Source organism: Erythranthe guttata, chromosome 11 (genome assembly GCF_056151865.1).
Source record: "Erythranthe guttata isolate IM_541 chromosome 11, IM_541, whole genome shotgun sequence".
NCBI lineage: Eukaryota > Viridiplantae > Streptophyta > Magnoliopsida > Lamiales > Phrymaceae > Erythranthe > Erythranthe guttata.
Genome location: NC_142543.1, coordinates 1,265,539 through 1,287,341, shown reverse-complemented (window position 1 = coordinate 1,287,341; position 21,803 = coordinate 1,265,539). Strand labels below are relative to the sequence as shown.

At 34.2% G+C, this 21,803-nt stretch overlaps 6 protein-coding genes across 6 annotated transcripts; 3 read left to right on the top strand and 3 right to left on the bottom strand.

Annotated features, from left to right (window-relative positions):
* Window positions 1-438: 438 nt before the first annotated feature.
* On the top strand, window positions 439-5,700 carry LOC105976625 (calmodulin-binding protein 60 B). Its single transcript, XM_013001876.2, has 9 exons — window positions 439-916; window positions 1,150-1,275; window positions 1,707-1,782; window positions 1,898-1,956; window positions 2,259-2,752; window positions 3,171-3,331; window positions 3,414-3,617; window positions 4,051-4,291; window positions 4,879-5,700. The coding sequence occupies exons 2-9, from the start codon at window positions 1,157-1,159 to the stop codon at window positions 5,412-5,414; spliced, it is 1,890 nt and encodes a 629-aa protein (XP_012857330.2). The 5' UTR covers window positions 439-916; window positions 1,150-1,156; the 3' UTR covers window positions 5,415-5,700.
* Window positions 5,701-5,809: 109 nt separating this feature from the next.
* Window positions 5,810-7,535, bottom strand: LOC105976626 (putative xyloglucan endotransglucosylase/hydrolase protein 23). The gene is made up of 3 exons (XM_013001877.2): window positions 7,189-7,535; window positions 6,918-7,111; window positions 5,810-6,394 (listed from the first exon to the last, which is right to left on the bottom strand). Exons 1-3 carry the CDS (start codon window positions 7,462-7,464, stop codon window positions 5,986-5,988), a joined length of 879 nt encoding a protein of 292 aa, XP_012857331.2. The 5' UTR covers window positions 7,465-7,535; the 3' UTR covers window positions 5,810-5,985.
* A 779-nt stretch (window positions 7,536-8,314) lies between these two features.
* LOC105976528 (xyloglucan endotransglucosylase protein 7) lies at window positions 8,315-10,404 on the top strand. The gene is made up of 5 exons (XM_013001764.2): window positions 8,315-8,607; window positions 8,743-8,804; window positions 9,074-9,317; window positions 9,429-9,622; window positions 9,888-10,404. The coding sequence occupies exons 1-5, from the start codon at window positions 8,515-8,517 to the stop codon at window positions 10,282-10,284; spliced, it is 990 nt and encodes a 329-aa protein (XP_012857218.2). The 5' UTR covers window positions 8,315-8,514; the 3' UTR covers window positions 10,285-10,404.
* Window positions 10,405-11,462: 1,058 nt separating this feature from the next.
* LOC105976527 (putative xyloglucan endotransglucosylase/hydrolase protein 23) lies at window positions 11,463-13,368 on the top strand. The gene is made up of 3 exons (XM_013001763.2): window positions 11,463-11,817; window positions 11,912-12,105; window positions 12,913-13,368. The coding sequence occupies exons 1-3, from the start codon at window positions 11,527-11,529 to the stop codon at window positions 13,298-13,300; spliced, it is 873 nt and encodes a 290-aa protein (XP_012857217.2). The 5' UTR covers window positions 11,463-11,526; the 3' UTR covers window positions 13,301-13,368.
* Window positions 13,369-17,100: 3,732 nt separating this feature from the next.
* ZFP2 (zinc finger protein 2) lies at window positions 17,101-17,508 on the bottom strand. The gene has a single exon (XM_013001762.2). The coding sequence runs from the start codon at window positions 17,506-17,508 to the stop codon at window positions 17,101-17,103; it is 408 nt and encodes a 135-aa protein (XP_012857216.2).
* A 2,912-nt stretch (window positions 17,509-20,420) lies between these two features.
* On the bottom strand, window positions 20,421-21,137 carry LOC105976525 (uncharacterized). The gene has a single exon (XM_013001760.2). The coding sequence runs from the start codon at window positions 21,129-21,131 to the stop codon at window positions 20,730-20,732; it is 402 nt and encodes a 133-aa protein (XP_012857214.2). The 5' UTR covers window positions 21,132-21,137; the 3' UTR covers window positions 20,421-20,729.
* Between the last annotated feature and the right edge of the window lie 666 nt (window positions 21,138-21,803).

The window sequence follows — 21,803 nt, the reverse complement described above, 5'->3', positions numbered from 1 at the left end:
ACCCTTATGGTGTCAAATTCAACATAATCATCTAGATTTTGTGGAATGTTCTCTAGTTTTGTTTTGTGCAAAAATATAGTTTTTGATGCGCCACAATCACATATATACAAGCTAAAAAATATATCTTATGATCATCTTGCTTCAAAATGTGAAGTTCGAATGAAATAAAACGGGTACAAAATTGAGAATATTTCATATAATCTAGAATATTCCACTAAATTTGAAACCGCAAATGTGGATGTGTAAGAAGATTTATAGTTGAGCTGTGTGGTTGTAATTACCCAAACATGAGGGTTTTTTTGTAATTTGACCATATCTCAGGGGTGTAGTAGTAATTTAACCTATTATAATAATTCCAACCTAATTAGTAAAGAATACATGAGCAATATAATTGACTTATTTTTTCATTCAAAAGCGACGACGTTTGCATACAACGACGTCGTATCATGTTTTGACAAAAGCTGACGTCATTGAGGTAAGCTGATTGGGCGTCACATTCTGCAAATCGTACGGCTCTTGTCTTCCCTACTGCACCCCCACCACCCCCACCCCCACCCCCCTACCCCACCCCTCAAAGTGGAAACCCCATCCGAATAGCTGCCGAGGATTTAGAGAGTGATAAACTATATATAAAAAAATCAGCAGCAACAATACAATCGCTGTTTATTAAATATACTTTTCAGTTTTCATCAGTAAAAAAGCAATCGCCGAAACCCAAAAAGATCTGCAACTCTCCTTCTTTATCCTGTACAGCAAAATCGCAGTTCTTTGCCGCCGGCGATTTAGTCACAATCGCCGTCCAAAGTCACCAACTCCTTGTATCTCTCGCACATACCCACGAAAGAAACCCTTAAATAAAATCGTGTTAGCAGCCGCCGTACACTTTCTGCTCCGCCGCAGCTCAGCTGCTCATCAGGTAATTTTAGTTTTAAGTGTAATTTGATTAGGGGGAGATGGGTTTTGGGTTTTCGTTTTGTGTTGGTTGGTGTATTTTGTAGGATCTAGGTAAAAAGAGAGGGTTTTTTTTTTGATTGAGATCTGTTTTGACTTAATTTAGATATCTGTTGTCCTTTTGTTATGGGGGTTCTTCTGTTTTGATGGGTTTATGGTTTATTGGCTTATTTTTGTGTTTCTTTGGTGTTTTGGAAGATATAAAATGCAGACAAGGTACATGGAAAGGACAAACTCAATGAAAGGTAGAGGGAAAAGGAGTTTGGAAGGTGGGGATGATGAAGAGAAGCAGGAGTCGGAGAGAAAAAGACCGGCTCTAGCTAGGTAACTGAATCACCAAGTTTCGTCAGTTTTCTTTGCTGAGTTTGAATGAAATTTGTATATTTTTTGAAAAGAAGATGCTTGAGTTTTGGGTACTTAGAAATGACAAGCCACGAGCGAATATTTGTCCGCTTAATTTGCGGTGAATTATTGCAGTTGGGTCTCTGTCACTTAGTTGAATTCTTTTGAAATTTGCAAAGAGTGAAAAGTAATGCAGAAGGAAACGGTGGCTGTATCAAGATGTTACGTATTTAGTGTTTTTCACGGGCATTGGATTTCATTTTCAAGATGTATAAAAACTTATGTGCTGTTTCGTGTAAATTTGAACTTCCGTCTTGTCCGTCCACACTCCTCAATGATATAGATTTATACTTGTATGATGCTAAAAGGATTAAAGATTCTGATTATGTGATGAATTATTGTGTTTTATGCAGCGTTATTGTGGAAGCTCTTAAGGTGGATAGCCTCCAAAAGCTTTGCTCATCCTTGGAACCAATTCTCCGAAGAGTGGTAACGATAAATTCCTTGTCAATTATGTTGTAGTATTTGCTTGTTCTGTCATGCACATACTAATTATGAACTTATATGCGAACACTGTCTTATTTATAACTTTTTTCTTGAATAGGTTAGTGAAGAAGTTGAACGAGCTTTGGCTAAGTTGGGCCCTGCCAGACTTGAAGGAAGGTTTGATACTTTATTTCATAACTAACACCTGAAATTGAATGGATTTGTAATGTTTAAAAGCTCATTTTATTATGTTGATCCTTCAAGTTGATATATATTTTAAATCTCTGATGGGATCATTTAGTTCTATTGTTATAAGGGCTGTGTAGAACTCTCGACAGGTTGATTTGGCCATATATCTAGAAATTGAATAGATTTTAGAAAAAAAAACCACAAACAACATATATTAGTAGTTTGCACAACTTTTATTTATTTATTTATTTATTTAATCTGCGCTTGTTCCTAAGACTCTAAAATTCCAGGTCATCTCCTAAACGTATCGATGGGCCAGGTGGCAGAAACTTGCAGCTTCACTTCAAGTCAAGGCTCTCCTTTCCACTTTTCACCGGAGGGAAAGTAGAGGGAGAACAGGGTGCCGCTATTCATGTTGTATTAATAGATGCAAACACAGGCCGTGCTGTAACATCTGGACCAGAATCTTCTGTGAAGCTGGATGTAGTTGTTCTGGAAGGTGACTTCAACAATGAAGACGAAGAAGGGTGGAGTCAAGAAGAGTTTGATAGCCATCTCGTGAAAGAACGTGAGGGAAAGCGACCTCTTTTGACTGGGGATTTAATAGTCACCCTCAAGGAAGGTGTTGGAACTGTTGGAGATCTCACCTTTACAGATAATTCGAGTTGGATAAGAAGCAGAAAGTTCAGACTTGGTCTGAAAGTTGCATCGGGATACTGTGAGGGTGTACGCATCCGTGAAGGGAAGACGGAAGCGTTTGTTGTGAAAGATCACCGTGGGGAATGTATGCAACTTTATGACTTATGTTTATATTTCTTGGTCCTCGTCTATAATGCATGACTAATTTATATATGGTGGTAACTGAGATTGCGTTAGAAAATATTTGGATAAATTTGGATGAACAAGTTTGAACATGTCAATCTGGAAACTGATGAAGTACAGAGATGAATAACTGATGTAAATGAATTAATATGTGTGAAAAATATGATATATTACAAGTGGCAATCACCAATAATTTCAAACTATGAAATTGAAGCTAACTTGATGCACTTTTTGTTAATACAAATCTTTCAAGTATACTGGTTAAACCCTGTCGTTGTGTGTTCATGCCACACTAGCCCGTGTGTCTGTCCAATGTGTGTACGGCACTGCACGTCCTTACCTTCTTGAATTATTTATTGAAGTGTATTTACTTCCGACAGTGTACAAGAAACATTATCCACCCGCTCTCAATGATGAAGTATGGAGATTGGAGAAGATTGGGAAAGATGGATCATTTCATAAGAGGCTTAATAATGCAGGCATATATAGTGTGGAGGACTTCCTTCGGCTTGTGGTCAGGGACTCTCAGAAATTGAGGACTGTAAGTTTTTGCGAATTGTTTCTATTTTTTGAAGTTCTTTTTGACTTTTTAATAATCTGACTTTGATGTCTGGTTTTGGCAGATTCTCGGAAGTGGTATGTCGAATAAGATGTGGGAGGCTCTCATAGAGCATGCGAAGACTTGTGTCTTGAGCGGGAAGCTTTATGTATATTACCCCGATGACGCTCGAAATGTGGGTGTTGTTTTTAATAATATATACGAGCTGAGTGGCCTCATAGCTAATGATCAATATTATCCAGCAGATTCACTTTCTGACAGCCAGAAGGTAGGCCAGTACTTATCCATGGTTTAAAAATTTTGGTTCTTTGTTGCAATTTGAGGGACTTCTAGATACGCTTTTATATGCATCATTTTCGTTAATATTGGTTAAATATGGGTTGAGTTGGATTTTTCGTTAATTAAACAACAAAAGCAGGTTCTGTTTGTGGCTTAAAAAAATCCTCTGTTGATGGTATTAAATAATTCTTGATTTTTTTTTTGTAGACATGTCTTATCAGCATTGACCTCTCTGTTACTTTTTTAAGTCCCGGTGGTGGAATTTATCTCCTTGCATATGTATCTAATTTACTTGCGTAATTAGCGAATGATTTCTCTTTAGGCTGTGTCAATTGCTGAAAACAAAATCACATTTTCTTCAGATGAACGTTTGACTTGCTTGCTAGTACATAATGGATGCATTAAATCAATTATATGTGTAGGGTTATGTGGATAGCTGGGTGAAGAAAGCATATGAAAACTGGAGTCAAGTTGTGGAGTACGACGGAAAATCACTCTTAAATTTGAAGCAAATTTCGAATTCCAGCACATCAAGAAGCGATTTTATTTTAGGGCAGGTTGATTATTCTCCTCACTCAGTAGATAACCATCTTCTACCACAGAGATTGCCACTGTCAGTTCCCTCTGAACCTTCACCAGTTGATCAGAGCTTGCTAATTGGAGGTGAGCATCATATAATCATTTTTTATTCCTAAAAACGGGTAAAAAAATCTGCATATCTAATGGTATAGTTTCACTTTAATTTTAGTCTTGTTTATAAACAATTGTTCCCTGCATTCTTCCTCTTCGTTCTCCTTTTCGCGTATCAATTTATTTTCAGTTTTTTCTTTTTCATTTTTCCTTCACGACTCTGCTAAGTAACTGGACTTTCAGCTGTTAAATGTGTAGCCGTTGCCGACCCCTTATGCCTCGTTTGGGAATGTTGATGGGATTAAGTAGATTGGTTGAATTAGCTTACATTGTCCAGGATAATGGAATATCTGATTGATTATCTTATGTTTAGTATTAGCGATTTGACAATCCTTGCATGGGTAGTATCCTTCATAGGATTGTGTAATAACTGGGATAAAATTTGGACTAAATATCCTTCATATGCTTATTTAAAATCGAACCCTTTTTTTCATTCTTTTTAGTCTTATATTGTCTATCAAGTCCTATCATAATTCCCAAACGAGGTTTTAGTTTTATGTTCATGAACATGGCTTTATTTCCCAGCTTCTGTATAACTTTACACCTCGTTCTTGAACCAGGTTTGGGCTACAACGACGATTTAACAGCAAGATATTCCACCCAATCTCAGCTTATAAACTCCAATTCTCGCAACCATTTCGAACTATCCTCTTTCACCCATAACAACCAGCCGATCGACCATACCAACCAAATCCAAGATCCTACAACATATGACAACAAGGTCGGACTTGCCCTCAGTCCCCTCGAAGACTGGTCAACCAACCACAACAACAAGGGCATCGACGACTTTTTGTCTGAAGACGAGATTCGCATGAGAAGTCACGAAATGCTCGAGAACGAAGACATGCAGCACTTGCTTCGGCTTTTCAGCATGGGAGGCAATAATGCCTCGGTTAGTGGGCCCGAAGATGGATTTAGCTTTCCTTCGTACATGCCTTCACCTTCTCCTGGTTTCAGTTTTGGTGAGGATAGAGCTCGTTCAGGTAAGGCTGTGGCTGGTTGGCTGAAGATCAAGGCTGCTATGAGGTGGGGAATCTTTATCAGGAAGAAAGCTGCTGAAAGGAGGGCTCGTATTGTGGAGCTCGACGATGAATAACAACTCGGCTTGTGCGAGAATATATTTATGTATTCTGTCGAAATTCGATGATTTTATGTACAGTTGCTGCCTGTACAGTAAGTTTGTTTGGTTATTATTAACGCTCGTGATCAGCTTGATTTGTTGCTTTACTTCCGTGTGTATGTATGTATGTCTGAACATGTTTGGTAAGTATTTTTCCATTCGTTTAGGATTTATCGATGTTGACTTGTGGAGAAAATGAATTCTTCTGACACTTGTATTCTTAATTTGATCTTCTATTGTAATGATTTTCCCCTCTGTTTTATTTTTATTTTTTATTTCAACTTTTTTGCTGAGATTCATTCTTCTGATTTGCTGCTAAGCTTTCGGAATTTTCCAGAAACTGATAGAGTTTTTGGAAACAATTCTATATATCATGTCTAAATCTTTCGATTTTTCTTGATTATTGGTACTCGTGACCTAAATATGTCGAACGAATGCATGAAAAAGTAGAGAAATAAATCAATGAATTGTATAAACTCGTCATGAAAGAATATGCCTAAGAATTATTTGACTCGAATTGCTAGTTTCTTCTGTAATCTGTTCATGATTATGTAGTGTTGACAGCGCATTCTGGAGGGAAACCTAGCGGAAACCTCTTCGCATCGGTGCAGTAATTATAAATCATGTAATGATGCTGAACCCATTTTAATCTTTCTTGATTTGTGGAATCTAATTCTTCGTTTAGCCATGCATCGATACTGTTTGGACTAGACTTAGAATTGCAGGTAGAAAAGCCGTCGAATGGGGACCAAACACATGCAACTGCTTCGAAGTTTCTGTAAGAAGCGGTGAACGGAGCCTGGGCCCAGTCTGTCTTGATGAGTCCACCTCTCGTCGCCCAGTCATCGGCATTCCACAGGCTCGAGTATATTCTCATTGGCTGGCTTTTCGGGTACGGTACTCCTACTGACTCTGCATTCTTGAATTCTCTTATTGGTGTTCCATCTACTGAAAATCTGCATATATATACATATATCAGCTACTGAAAAAATCTTGAAAATTTCTCGAATAATATACGAAAATGGACAAATTGCACTTCACCCCCTATAAATTTTCAATTTTCGCACTTTCCCCCCTCGAAAATCAAAACAACTGAGCGCCCCCCTTCAAAATGCTATTTTGTGAATTTTGATAGTTATTCACCGGAACTGAGCTTTAAAATGTGTTTTTTTTTTCATTTTGCCCCTCTAAATATTATCTTCATTGCACGTTGCCCCTTTAGAATGTTTTTTCTTTTGCATGTTGCCCCTTTAAAATGTTATTTTCGTTGGACGATGCCCCTATAAAATGTTATTTTTGTTGGACGATGCCCCTATAAAATGTTATTTAGTTGCACGTTGCCCACCGGAAATTGGATTTCGGGGCAAATTTCAACCTGAGCAATATTTTAAAGGGGTGTAAAGTGCGAATCTGGGAATTTATAGGGGGCGATGTGCATTTTGTTATACAAAAAAAAACATAAAAAAAAATAGTACTAACATGATTCTGTGGGGATTCCAAAGGATGGAATAGGTGTGGAAATCTGCCGTTGGATCAAACCAAAGGTAAAATTGCTGTTCTCGATTACCCTTCCCTTGGCTGAAAACATTAGTGTGTACAATATAAGGGTCACCACTTAGATTCCCCAAGAACTCGAAATCTATCTCATCGTGCGTTACCCCCTGTGACGATAACTGCAACCAAAAGAAAAATGTCGAGAAATTTAATTTATATTATTCATAACAAAAATCCAGGAAAAATGTCGACTTACGTAGTAGGCGGTGACTGTGCCAGCCGAATTACCGGGGACTAATTTGATCTGCATGTCGATTTTACCGAAAAGGTACTGATTCTTGGATTGGAAACCGGAGCCTGAGGCTTTGTCGAGGGAGAGTGTGAGAGAATCTCCATTGTTGAGGATTTTCGAACGGCCTTCTCCCCATGTTAGGTCGAAATCTTGGTAGAAATTATTCGAGGCGGAAACGAAACTGGTCATAAGAATTGGTATTAGTGATGCTATTATTAGGGAATAATTATTTGATGCCATTTTGGAATTTCTTTTCTTTTCCTTTGGTAGTGAAAATGGTGATTACTGAGTGAGTGTAAGAAGTGTGTGAGATAATCTTTTTTATAGGTGGAGAAATATATATATATATATATAACTATATATAACGTACACGCGGTTTTGAAAGGTTCTTGTCTGGATTATAGGAATTTTTTTCTGTTACTAAGTAACTAATAGTGTTCATAAATGGAGGGAATTTTGTTCTTCTCTTACCGCGTTTATTCGATAATTCCAAGCTGTCACTCATTTTATTATTTATTTATTTATTTATATAATTTAGGTTATTGATACAAAAATTGAGATTTTATCTCAAGGTAAAAAAGAAAAAAAAGAACAACACTCTCTAAAGGGGGGCTAAATATTTTGTAGGTAGTCACTAAAAAAAGAAAAGAGACGAACTTGTTATAATATTAAATTATGATAATTGTTAGATTATTGAAAATCAATTTTGATACTTCAAAAAAAAAAAAAAAAATCAAATTTGATACCATTTACATTGTTAACACTATGATATAGTTAGTTTAGTCCCGCAAGGAATGACCTAGCGGTGGTTGGAGTAAGTGAATTTATATCAATTGATCAAAATTCGATATTATACAAGAGTGTAGGTTTATCGGTGCACATTGACATCAAATTAGTGTGATTTATGTAGTAAATTTAAAGACTTGCTTTCCAATCAATACATTATTAGCTTAGTAATTCTGTAATTGAGTTCAAGTCATATAAAACTTTCCTATTTATGATTAATAACTAATTAATTAATTAAGGAGTTAATCCTAAATTTGTAAGTATCTAACCACATATTTTTACTGCCATCCATTTTGTAACAAAGCATTGAACAATCCAAGACTTGTGGATGACCACCGGTTACCATTCAGACAAGAAACAAACAAACAAAATTAGAAACAAACATACGAGTTTACAAACAAGAAAATTAACGAACATAAGAAATCATGGTAATGAAGATTGAAACAAATTAAAGAAAATTATAATGCTCTGCGTATTAATTTCGGACGAAGATCAGTCGGTATTATGCCACCAATTCGGAACTCCCACCAACCTCGATCGAGCAAGTTCGTCCCCTACTTGGGTTTCATCGTCTTTTCTGCCATCTTTGTCTTCAAGGTTTCCCTCCCTTTTTCTCTATTACCTTCTTTCGCAACTATACGTGTATAAATACATGCATACGTATATATCTCGTACATGTACGATAATACATATTTCGCAACTACACGTGTTTGATTGAATGATATATTGCAGTTGGACGTCCTCATTTCACAAACAATCTCCACGGCTCGGCGTACTCAAGAAACCATAATAAGGTACGAGCCAGCATAGGGGTAACGGGGGCCATGGCCCCCCCTCCACTTCTAGTATTTTATCTATAATTTTTGTTATTTTATGACCAATCTGTATATTTTATGGCCTATGCGAACATAAAATCCTTGCTTCGTTACTGCTAGAAAGATTATATATGAATAATGAAAACTATATAGGAGATTTCAACAAAACTTCAAACATAAGAAACCATTTCAATATATATAGAGTGTTGCAAATTGTAATTTAATTGCGTGACAATCACTCTTAACAGCAATCCAAACATAACCACCCGCCCAAAACCAGAGGACGAAAACGGAACATTCTACAAGCAATTCATAATAGCATGGGGCGAGCCACAAGCCAGTATTCTCGAACGGGGCGAACTCCTCACACTCTCCCTCTCTAAAATATCCGGATCCGGTTTCCAATCCAGAAAAGAATTACTTTTCGGTAAAATCGACATGCAAATCAAGCTCGTTCCTGGAAACTCCGCAGGCACAATCACAACTTATTACGTAAGAAAAATAATTCCTCAATACAATTAAACTTTGTCCAATATATATACAAGGTTTTTTTTTGTAGTATTTAGGGCTAATTCTTTCGATGTATGTACGATGACGTGGCAGCTATCGTCACACGGCGACCAACACGACGAGGTAGATTTCGAGTTTCTCGGGAACTCGAGTGGAAATCCGTACACCGTCCACACAAATGTTTTCGCCCAAGGAAAGGGTGATAGAGAGCAACAATTCTTCCTATGGTTTGATCCAACTCAAGATTTCCATACTTACTCCATTCTTTGGAACCCTAAATCCATTGTGTAAGTATTCATATAACTTCTTCTACATTTATAAGTACACATTTTATTGCAGTTAGTACTCCTCTGTTATATCGAATTATTAAAAAAACTACCCAACATGCTATTTTCTTGTCAAAATTCCCCTATAATTTATAGGGGTTTTTGCCAATTAAATAACACATGATGGTATTTTAACAATTCGATATAACACAGGGTTACTAGTTGCAATAAACCCTAATAAGTACCCTTTAAAAAAGTTACGATTTCTTTTTTCGTCACTACTTAGTTGGTACGTGGACAATGTACCAATAAGGGAATACAAGAATGCGGAGAGATTAGGCGTACCGTTTCCGAAAAACCAGCCGATGAGAATATTCTCGAGTTTGTGGAACGCCGATGCGTGGGCTACTCAGCATGGCAGAGTGAAAACGAATTGGACGTTAGCACCTTTTGTGGCTTCGTATAGAAATTATTCGGTGGACGCGTGTTTTTGGTCGAGATTTACGAGGAGTTCGTCTTGTAGTGATTCCGATTTCACGACGAAAAACGTGCTGAAAATGGAGTTGGATAGGAGGAGTAGGGCTAGGATGAAGAAGGTGCAGAAGGATCATATGGTGTATGATTATTGTACGGACAAATGGAGGTTTCCTAAGGGACCTGGTCCTGAATGCAAGATTAATTAATTAATTAGTCATTGAATTTTGATTTTTGTGTATATATATATTTTTTACTTAGTTGGAAATTTTCTGTAAGTTTTTAATTTGCTTGAAATCAGATGAATGAATTATTTTTGCAAAATTTAATTTGTTGTTTGATTATTTCTGCTATGTCATTTAAATTTGTGATCAAACTTCTAATGATGTGTTTGAACTTAGTTTAATAAATAAGGGTAAATTAGGGCCACCCTTGAGGTAAAGTCAAATTGCGAAAAAAAACCCATCTTGTTTGGGTAATTACAGCCAACCCCCTCAACAATGAATTTTCATATACACTCCCACTCAAATGGTGTCAAATTCAGCATAATTTTCTAGATTCCGTAAAATGTTCTCTAGTTTGTACATGTTTTGTGCAAAAATACAGTTTCTGATTCACCACAATCTGATATTTACAATTCAAGAGGCACATCTTATAATCATCTTGTTTAAAAAATGGATCTCGAATAGGGTAAAACGGGTACAAATTGAAAAATATTTCATATAATTTAGCAGATTTCTCTAAATTTGACAACACAAGGCCGATGGGCATGTAATAAAATTTATAGTTGAGGGGTGGTTGCAATTACCCAAACATGAGAAGGGGGTTTGATAATTTGACCCCACTTCAGGGAGTGGCCGCAATTTACCCAATAAATAATAGAGTCGAGTTCGAATGAACTTAAAATAAATCGAACACAAATCGAGCTCAAACTTGAGCTCGAACAGCTGGATTTTCCGTATATATATTTCATCATTTTTTTTTAATTGAAGTGAATATAATATAGATCCAAATTGAAAAATCCAGTCGGCAGAAACATGCATGCATGCAACATTTTCCAATTCCGAGGCCCTTTATATATTCTTGTCTATCAGGTGTAATATATATAGCATTATATATATATATATATATATATATATATATATATATATATATATATATATATATATATATATATATATATAATGCTTATCTATTCCATGCATATGGCTATATAGCTGTTCGCAACTTTGCTTCTTCTACCAATTGTCCCATGATTTCCAGATGTCAGTTTCTCCCCAAACAAAAACGCCACATTTTATTATTTATTATATATTTTTTAATATTTAATTTATTTTATAATGTGTCTACCATCTTTTCATGCATACATAAATGCAAAACATAAATATGTATTTAAATAATTCTTACACCCTCAGCTGATCAGTTACACAACAAACAAAACAAAACAAAAAATGGTCTCCTCTGTGTATTCAAGAAACGGACTATTCCCTTTCTTGATCACCTTCCATCTTGTAATGACGTCATCAATGGCGGTTTCCGGCAACAACTACTTCCAAGATTTCGAAATCACATGGGGCGGAGAAAGAGGAAAGATTCTCAACAATGGCGAGCTTCTAACCCTATCCCTCGACAAAGATTCCGGGTCGGGCTTCGAATCCAAGAACGAATATTTATTCGGCAAAATCGACATGCAGATCAAGCTCGTCCCCGGAAACTCCGCCGGAACCGTCACCGCTTATTATGTAATAAATTAAATATTTTCTTCCATTTATATATAAAATTCTTGCATGAAATTAAATTAGTGAATTTTTTTGTGTTAAATTAATGTGCGTATAGTTGTCGTCGCAAGGGGCGAATCACGACGAAATCGATTTCGAGTTCTTGGGGAATACGACCGGAGAGCCGTACACCGTGCATACGAATTTGTACACTGAGGGGAAAGGGGGGAGAGAGCAGCAGTTTCACTTGTGGTTTGATCCAACTTCTGATTTTCACACTTTCTCTATTTTGTGGAATCCCCAAACTATTGTGTAAGTTCTATATTTTAACCCACTTATAATTGTTTTTATAGCTTCTTAACCCCCATTCTGAATTTATTTCCGGGTCCTTTTCTTTTTGGTTTTATTGCATTCAACACCCTTATCTTTATGTTTATTGTATTTGCTAGCCAACTTTACATATTATTGTTTAGCAAATAATACTTTCATACTCAAAATAGTCGTTATCCCGAAATAAAATGTAAATTTACCCCGAATACAACGTTTAAGGGTTTGTGTCCTAAATCGAGTATTCTATCCGCTCGAAATAACACATGATTTTTCTTAATTATTATTCATTACTCCATATGTTATATAAGAACTTTCTTTTAAAAAATATTTTTGTTCTATATTTATCTGTCGTTTTAGATTTTCAATGTCGCATTTAATGCATTTTTTCCAGTTTTAACTTTATTAATTCAACTCTAAGTATGAACTCTCTCTTATTATATCATTAAATGATCAAGGTTATTTAAATCTTTTTAATGTGTTTTTTTTTTCTAAAATGATAATTAATACTTCTGCATTGCTGAAAAACGACAAGAATACTAAATGGGGTTTTTTGGCGAACATTATTTTTTATTTTAGAGTTAATGGCATTTTGCCCCTCGAACTTTGACATGTTTTCCACATTGTCCCTAGACTAAAAAAATTGTACAATGCCCACCAAACTCTATTATTTGGAGCACCGATCACGAAATCGGTCATTTCCGGGCAAAACTTCACCGGACATGCGAGTATGCCAATCACACGTGATTTTTCAGGGGTAAATTTTATTGTTTGTATCTCTCTCTAAAATAGGTTTTCGGTGGACAACACGCCAATAAGAGAATTCAAGAACATGGAAACGAAGATGGTGAAATTCCCAAAAAACCAGGGAATGAAGCTATATTCCAGCATATGGAATGCGGACCAATGGGCGACAAGAGGCGGGCTTATCAAGACCGACTGGACCCAAGCTCCGTTCACCGCCACCTACACAAACTTCACTGCGAATGCTTGTACAGTTGGCGGTGGATCGTCGTGTGCTTCTTCCGCCGACGAAAACAGGCCGTGGATGTCGGAGATTCTGGATCCGACGGCTGAGGAGAAACTGAAATGGGTGCAGAAGAATTACATGATTTATAACTACTGCACCGATGCTAAGCGATTTCCTCTAGGGTTTCCTCCTGAATGCAACGCTGCATAATTAGTGTTTTTTTTAATGTACATTTTCCAAATATGGTTCACTACTAAATAAATTTGGTTTTGGTTCGATTTTTTTTTTTTCCGAAAAAAAAAGTAAAAAAAAAAAAAAACAGTGGGACGTTTAAAATTTTGAGTAAATTACGATCACTCCCTAAGATAATGTTTAATTAATATAAAAAAAAACTTTCATATTTGGATAATTACAATTATCCCCTCAATTGTGATTTTTTTTACACGTTCACTCTTATAGTGTCGAATTCAACATAAACTTTTCGATTATGCGGAATGTTTTCTAGTTCGTACTCGTTTTGTGTTAAAAATACAGTTTTTGATGCACCATGATGAGACACATCTCATGATCGATCATCTTGTTTCAGAATGTGGAGCTCGAATGGGGTAAAACGGGTACAAATTGAAGAATATTCTACATAATTTACAAGATTCTACTAAATTTAACATTGTAGGGCTGGACATGTAAGAAGAATCATAGTTGAAAAATTGTTTGTAATTAGCCAAACATGAAGGACCTTTTTGTAATTTTATTTCATCTTAGGGGTTGGCTGTAATTTACCCTAAAACTTTTAATTTCCAGGCTGGGCTGAGTTGTTATTCTTAATTGGGCTAAGCTGCGAGTCACACCATTGGTTGGTCCAGTGCTATTTTACTGGTCAAGGCCCAAAAAAGAAGTTGACCCAATATAGAATTCAACGAAATTACAAGATTGCCATCGCTTTCAAGTCAAGTTTAGTTATTGCCTATTGGGATTTTATTTTTATTTGCATCGACGAAAGTCGGTTTTATAGAACCTACATTTAGTGAGATACAGTATATTATTTTACACCATGATCCACACACATAGACTCACGTGTATGTGGAAATTAACGGACAACATGGTGTATTTCACCAGATGTAGGATCTCGTAAATCAGATTATTATGCCGACAACTTTTATTTTCATGAATACTATAGTGTGTGTGTATGTATATTAATTGTGACATGTGAAAATTGAAAACCAAGATAATGCTCACATCTAATCATGGTTTCCCCAAACACAAAACTCATAAACACAACGGACATGATATAAAATTAGTTGTCAAAAGCTATAATAGTGTGTCTTTCAAAGATTATCTCTGATTAAGACTTTGATTTAACTAATTACATTCATTGTGAACCTTAATTAACTTCACTCGTACCAAAGTGAACAAGACAACACACGAAGAACAAATAACCTTGATTAATTAATTCGAATAATTAATTCTTTGCATTTTGTGCATTGAATTCATTATTGGTTCAATTCGTGTTGGCCCTATCATTTGTAGTTGTTTCGTGTCCAATTTTGTAACCAACAAAATATTGCTATGATTTTTTTTTTTTTTTGGTAAATTACGGATAGCCCCTCAAATAAGACTAAATAATTACTTATAAGCCCTTATAGTATTGGTAATTGCAATTACCCCTAAGACGAACAGTTCATTATAGACCCTTACGATGAAATCAAACAAACACAATATGAGTTATATATGAAATTCGTATTGAACATTCTATGAAATCTTCAAGATTACGTTAGTCGTAATTTCGTAGTTGTGTAATGATAAGACGAAACAATAGTTGAGGGGTGTATTTGTAATTATCAATACCATATAGATGTGTAAGTTATTTGATCGTACTTAAGTCCATTTGAGTAGTAATTAATAATTATCTTTGCTACCAAATAAGAAACATTATTTGAAACATTATCAACCAAACACCTCACATGAAATATAATATTAATTGCACTTATTGATTAATTGAAAAAAAAATATTATTTAATATATACATATTTCGAGATAAAACTTGTTCGGACAATAACGAGAACAATGACATGCCACGTCACCATCGACAACTAACGTTACTTGAATCACATGATCATCAGTTTCAATGTATGGTGAACTGATGTGAAATAAAATAAGACTGACAAACTAATTAATTAATTAAACTCCTTTAAGTACTAAATCAATTGACAATTAAAAAGGATTTAGGTTTTTAAATAAAAAATAAAAAATATTTCTTTGGTACTTAAATTAAATAAAGTGTGAAATGAAATGTAATCGTGATTACCTAACTGTTATTAGTCCAGGTGATTTGGACCTCATGCATAATTACTATAAATACACCACACACACGATCTAAATCAAGTTATTTGATTTGGTAATTCATTTAATTTGTATCTCATATGCATATCAAGTGCAAAATATAATAATAATTTTTTTACCAAAACATAATTGCTCAAAATAAAATAAAATTATGATGCAAATTTGAAACATAACCATAGTATACCTCATATATTAAAGATATATTTTTCTTAAATTTTAAAATATATTATCAAAATAGACTTAATCAGGGTATAAATAAAAGAAAAGGCCTTTGTTACGTATTAATAATAATAATAATAAAAAAGGATAAATTACAACCAATTCCGTAAGGTTTGCTATAATAATTTTAAGATACCTGTGGAATTGAAAATTACAACCAACCCCCTAAAACTCACGAATTTAACATTATAAACCCTGATGTTAAGGGCTGGTTGTAATTACAAATACTACAAGGACTTTAAAGTTACTATATCATACCCCATTGGGTTAATGTAATACTTTGAATATAATAAATAATTAAAAATTCTAATTTTTTGACCATTTTTTATAGTCGACATTGGTGCCCAATGGGTAATTGTAATGAATGAACAAAAGAAATTGGTCCAATTTTTATTTAATATTGCAAAAACTAGAATCCCTCAATCTGAAAACCCAAAAATAGTAAAAAAATGGGAAGCTTGAAATCTGAAAATTAAAAACCCTAAATTAGATAAGCTACAATAATTGAAGTAAAAATTGGAGCATTTTTTGTCATTATAATTACCACTATGTATTCATAATTACAACCGCTCCAGGCCAGAAGTTAACCTTTCGAACATTCCGTTGATTTTTAGGAGGGTGTTCGTAATTATGAATACCATAGGGATCTTAAAGTTATTATGACATAACTTAGGGGGGTGATTGTAATTTTATGCTTAAAAAAGGTGATTAGTATATAATGGAACGTGCGTAAGTGAGACATTATCTTAAGAGAGCCACGGGCATGATTTGCCTAAATAAGGTTGTTGATTGATTGATTATTTAATTACAGCATCCAATTTTAGACTATTGAATTGTAAGTATATGGTTGCTCAAATTATGTGAATTTGGTACAAAAATACAGATTAATTAATTTTATTAATATTCTTTAGTATATATCCGTGACCATGTTATTAATCACATGTTTTATTTTGTATCGTCACTTTCTCATGAAACCTAACTTTCAACCTGAAAATTAAATTAAATTAATTAAATTAAATTGTGATATATCGATTAGTGAAATTTAATTAATTTATATCGATAGAACTCCGGAAATTAAAATAGAAATTAAAGTCGCATTACTTGGTAGTTAAACTACAAAATATAATTCTTATTTTATGATTAATTAATATCATTAGTGAACTTGGATTATTATATTATGAAATAAATATTAATTAATTGACTAATCTTTTCCATGTGATGAACCCTAGTTTAATTAGCTAGCTGCAGTTAGTGATCAACAGTGAACACAAATTAATCCAATACCTTAGCTTTTAATTAATTAATTGATTCGAAAAATACAACAGGCAAATAATTTCATAATTAAATATCTCAACATTAATTTTAAATAATCCCACTTAAAATCCATTAATATTAGACACACGTATATAATAATAATAATAAAATAAATAATTAATTAATAAATACAAAAATTAAAGCCTTAAAGATAGGTCAAGCTTGGCAAGCTCATCTTGATGAACATCAGCTATGTGATCTCTTCTCCCAAACCTACCTGCATGGTGATCCGGCCCGTTGACCCGACCCGGAACAGAACCCTGACCCGGATTTGAACCCGCTTCCCTGCTCTTCTTGGCTAGGGTTCGCTCCAGCTTGTGAGCGTTTTGGTGGCCACCAAGTGCTTGTGAGCTGTAAAACTTCCTTTTGCAGTAGTTGCACGAGAAGACACGTGTCTCCATCTGATTCGACGGCGGTGGCGACGATGGGCTGCCTTCGACTAGGGTTAGGTTAACAAAAGGATGAATATTGTGATTCGGTGATGATAAACTCAGGTTCAGACAAGTGTTTGGCTCGTAATTATTATTATTATAATTGTAATTCATGGCGGCCGTGGCTAATATATATATTTTCGAGACGAAAATTAAAACTATTTGGTTTCTGCACGAAAGAAGTTTATTACAGAAGACAACTTAGGTTTACAACATATGCATAGATATATATATATATATATATATATACATACACGTAGAAAACACACATTGAAACACACAGAGAAAGAGATGAGATGATTGGGGGTGGGTGGGTGTTTAAATTAATAAAAGAAAAGAATGAAAGAGAAAGAAGAACAAGAGTGGGGAGTTTAGTTATGCGAAAATGGGAAGTGGGATTAGTTTGTCTGCCCAAACCTTTGTCTTTCTCAAGCACCCTTTTTTAGTAATTTTATCTTCTCTCGTGTGTGTTTATATATGTGTGTAAATGTGTGTGTGTATATATATATACCCACACATTATTACAATATTACAAACTAACCATGCAAGGCATATCTACGGTTGAGAGTTATGTTAAAAGGAGAGTTAGATTCATGTCATTATACTTAGAGAGAGAGAGAGAGAGAGAGAGAGAGAGAGAGAGAGAGAGAGAGAGAGAGAGAGAGAGAGAGAGAGAGAGAGAGAGAGAGAGAGAGAGAGAGAATTTTCAGGTATGATCGGTAAAGAATCGAAGGGGGTGTCGGGCCTCCAGTAACGGCAACACTGTAGTTCAGCACTTTGTCGGTCCGTGAAAAATTGTATGTATGTATGTATGTATGTATGTATGTATGTATGTATGTATGTATGTATGTATGTATGCATGATCAAGAATGGGGAAATTACCTTTAATTATGTAATCTTATCATGGAGTCATAATCAAAGGTTGTTTTTTTAATTAATGGGGTTCTTTATTATTATGAGCTAGGGCAGAGGGGTAGGGGTGGAAATGTTGCAATCGTTTCCAAATAAAAGTAGAAGATTTATGGATTTAATTACGATAAGCCTTCTTGACTTGATCGATTACGTAAACCAATAATAGACTCCTTTTCAATTAATTAAACTATTAAGAAAAAAAATTGATGATATATAAGCAAAAGCGATTTCAGTTAAATCTCTATAAATTAGTACATTCGGGACTAATAATTTAGTTCATTTGTACTGAGTGGGGAGTGGGGATTAGAAGAAGCTATTATTTAAACGATGTTATTAATTTATCGATGTTCTACTGCATATTTGTTTTTCTGAAAAAAAATAAGTTTTGCAATATGGGTTTATATGTAATTAATTATTTATTTAATTCGATCCCAATTAAATTCAATTTCTGAAATTAAGCTCAAATCTAAGGTGGTGTTTGCAAACGATTTTCCAAAGTGATTATAACCTTTTTAATGTTTAAAATAACTGATTTTTAACAAAAAAAAAACTCATAATCACTTTGAAAAAGCACTTGCAAACACCCGTTAGGGTTTTGGGTTTTGGTCTTGGTGAAAGCAAAAATGATTATTCTTTTTAATTATTGGAATAATTAACTACTATCTAATTAAATAGGAATTTAAATTAAATAATTAATTTGGAAAACCACAATGATCTTGGCTGTCGGCTATAATTGCGGTGACTAATGTCTGTGATTTACAGACACAAACATCATATTTTTCAGATTATACATACTAATGTTATATTGTCTCTCGTTGTATTTGGACAAACTATAATGTGTTAAAACATGTGCGGTAGAACCTCGATAAATTAATATTTCATAAATGAATTATTTTGTTTAAATAAAATTTTTTTCTGGTCTGACTCGGTATATGCTAAATTATTAGATTAATAATTTAATATTCCACTAAATTAATTGAATTACGAAGGCTTTATTGCTATTTTAATACTATATAATATGGATTATGGGGGTATATTTGAAAAGAAATAAATCCTGTGGGAGGTGGCAGGCAAGAAAACCAGCATATAGGTTGACCTTGTGAATTGACACGTCGACACCCCTATTGGGATCCTACGTGTCTCCACTTGGAATACTTACAAGGAGGGCGAAATTTTAATAGGCCTATTATCTTATTGAATTTGTGGAAATGCTAACAATCTAACTATCAATATGACAATGAATAAAAGCACGTGGTGCACCGGATAAACCTGCATTTATGTATAATAGTTTGCAAGTTATACGAGAGACGTAAATTACACTAGGTTAACAATGTGTGACAAGCTCGAAATATAACAGCCATCGGTAAAGAAATTTGAACTTGGATCAATTAAGACAAATTCACTTGCTCCAACCGCTAGTCGTCAGTCATTCCATAGACGACATATTATTCGATTTTTCATTTGAGTGAGGTAAGGTTGGCTTATATTTTGTGATAAAGACATGCATAAACTAGATGTAGTAACATATAGCTAGGGGCTAAGATTTATGAACTTACTATATCATTTCTTTATTTCCTTTTACAAAAAGAACCCATAATTATATGTTTCTATCGATAAACTTCACCCTCGATAACACAAGAGGTGTAAAGCGTATTGGGTAAGCCATCTAAGACGAACTCCACCTATAAAATATTGGCAAGATCAGATATCGAACTCATGTCGTTAGATGTTTGTTAAATAAAATAATTTTTCAAATCGATCTGAAAATATTATCTCATCATGCGTGACTTATCTTTCCTTGTATTGCATATTAGAGATAATTTTTTTTACTTTCCATGATCTACTAATACAATTAGTTTTAATAAAATTATTTAATTTTATTTTGACTAATCTTATCTTATAAACCAAACGAGACTATGTTATCGCACCACTCAGCGCGTCGTCAAAGCCCGAAGGTTCAAAAGTAGAGCCCAAAAATCGACCCACTTTAAAGCCCGACAATTGTTTTGGGCCCAAATTGATTTGTCACATTGAAGATGTCGAGTATTATTTAATTTCTAAATATTATTTAATTTCTATTTACACCACAATATATTGCAAGGCTCACTATTCATAATTCTACACTTATGTAATCTTTGAATATTATTTATGCCCTCAATAATTACATTATTCCAAAAAAAAAAAAATAGAACAATAAAACAATTATCAACAAAATGACCTAACCAAGAAAATAAAGAATCAAATGAATAATTTCAGAAATGATAAAATGAATTCGGTGATGGATAAATTAAATCCTTTCATAAACCAATTACTTCAAAACCACCCCCAAAAACTTCCAGCATAATGTCTACTCAACCCCTTAAAATGCTGAAAATATCATTATCCCCCCTAAAAAATAATTTACCTCAACAAAACACCCCTCATCAAGGAGATAATTTTGATGAATCAAAGCTATTGCCCCTATAGTACCTCAACTCCAAAGATATTTGCCTCTCAAGTTGAAGTTGCTTGTAAAAGTTTGCAATAAACGCATCCGCTTTTTCGTCGATATTATTATAATCTTCTTGATTATTTTCCGATTGATGACTCGTTGTTCTTTGAAGCCCTTTAGACAATCCCGGGCTGTTTTCCGGGCCCGAATCTTCAACAAACGCCATCAATCCGGGCCTATCGTTGAAGCTCAACCTTCTATTATTTGACGATATTACCCCTACAAGGGAAGCGAGATCGAATTTCCATCTATTAACATTGAAATCGAGCAAAAGCTTGATCTTGTTGACAGCCCTTCTCAACTTCCCTAGCAACAACCACCGCTCCGTCGCCATGTTTACGAATTATTAAACGGTGAATGATATATTAATAAATATGTTAATTATATATATATATATATATATATATATATATATATATATATATATATATATATATATATAATTAATAATTATTTGATTGGATGTAGATGGATAAAATGGGGTCTTACTAGGTATATATATTTATATACATACAACGTGTATATATATATATATATATATATATATATATATATGTGTGTGTGTGTGTGTGAGAATATTGTGTGTTTTTTTGTATGTGATTGACCAAGAAATTGCTGGGCAGGTTGATGGAGAAAACGTGGAGAAAAGGAGAACCGTGTTAAGTTAACGATGAAAGCTAACAGGCTGGGGCTACATTAGGGAAGACTTTATTTTCAAATGTTTGATCAATTATTAATTAATTATGATTAAGGTCATAATTAAGGTGGTTAGGTAATGCCGTTAATTAGTTGTTTTCCTCAAAATTCATAAAGATAACAATATTAATATTAAGGTGGTGTTTGCAAAACAAACTTTTAAAAAGTAGATTTCACGAAAAATCAATTTCCACAACTTATTCTAGGAGAAGTTGGTTCATGGATGTTAATTTTTTTATATTTCAGCTTAAAACAGCTTATTTTAAGAAAATTAAAAGCAAAAGTGATTATTTCAGACACTTCAAAAATG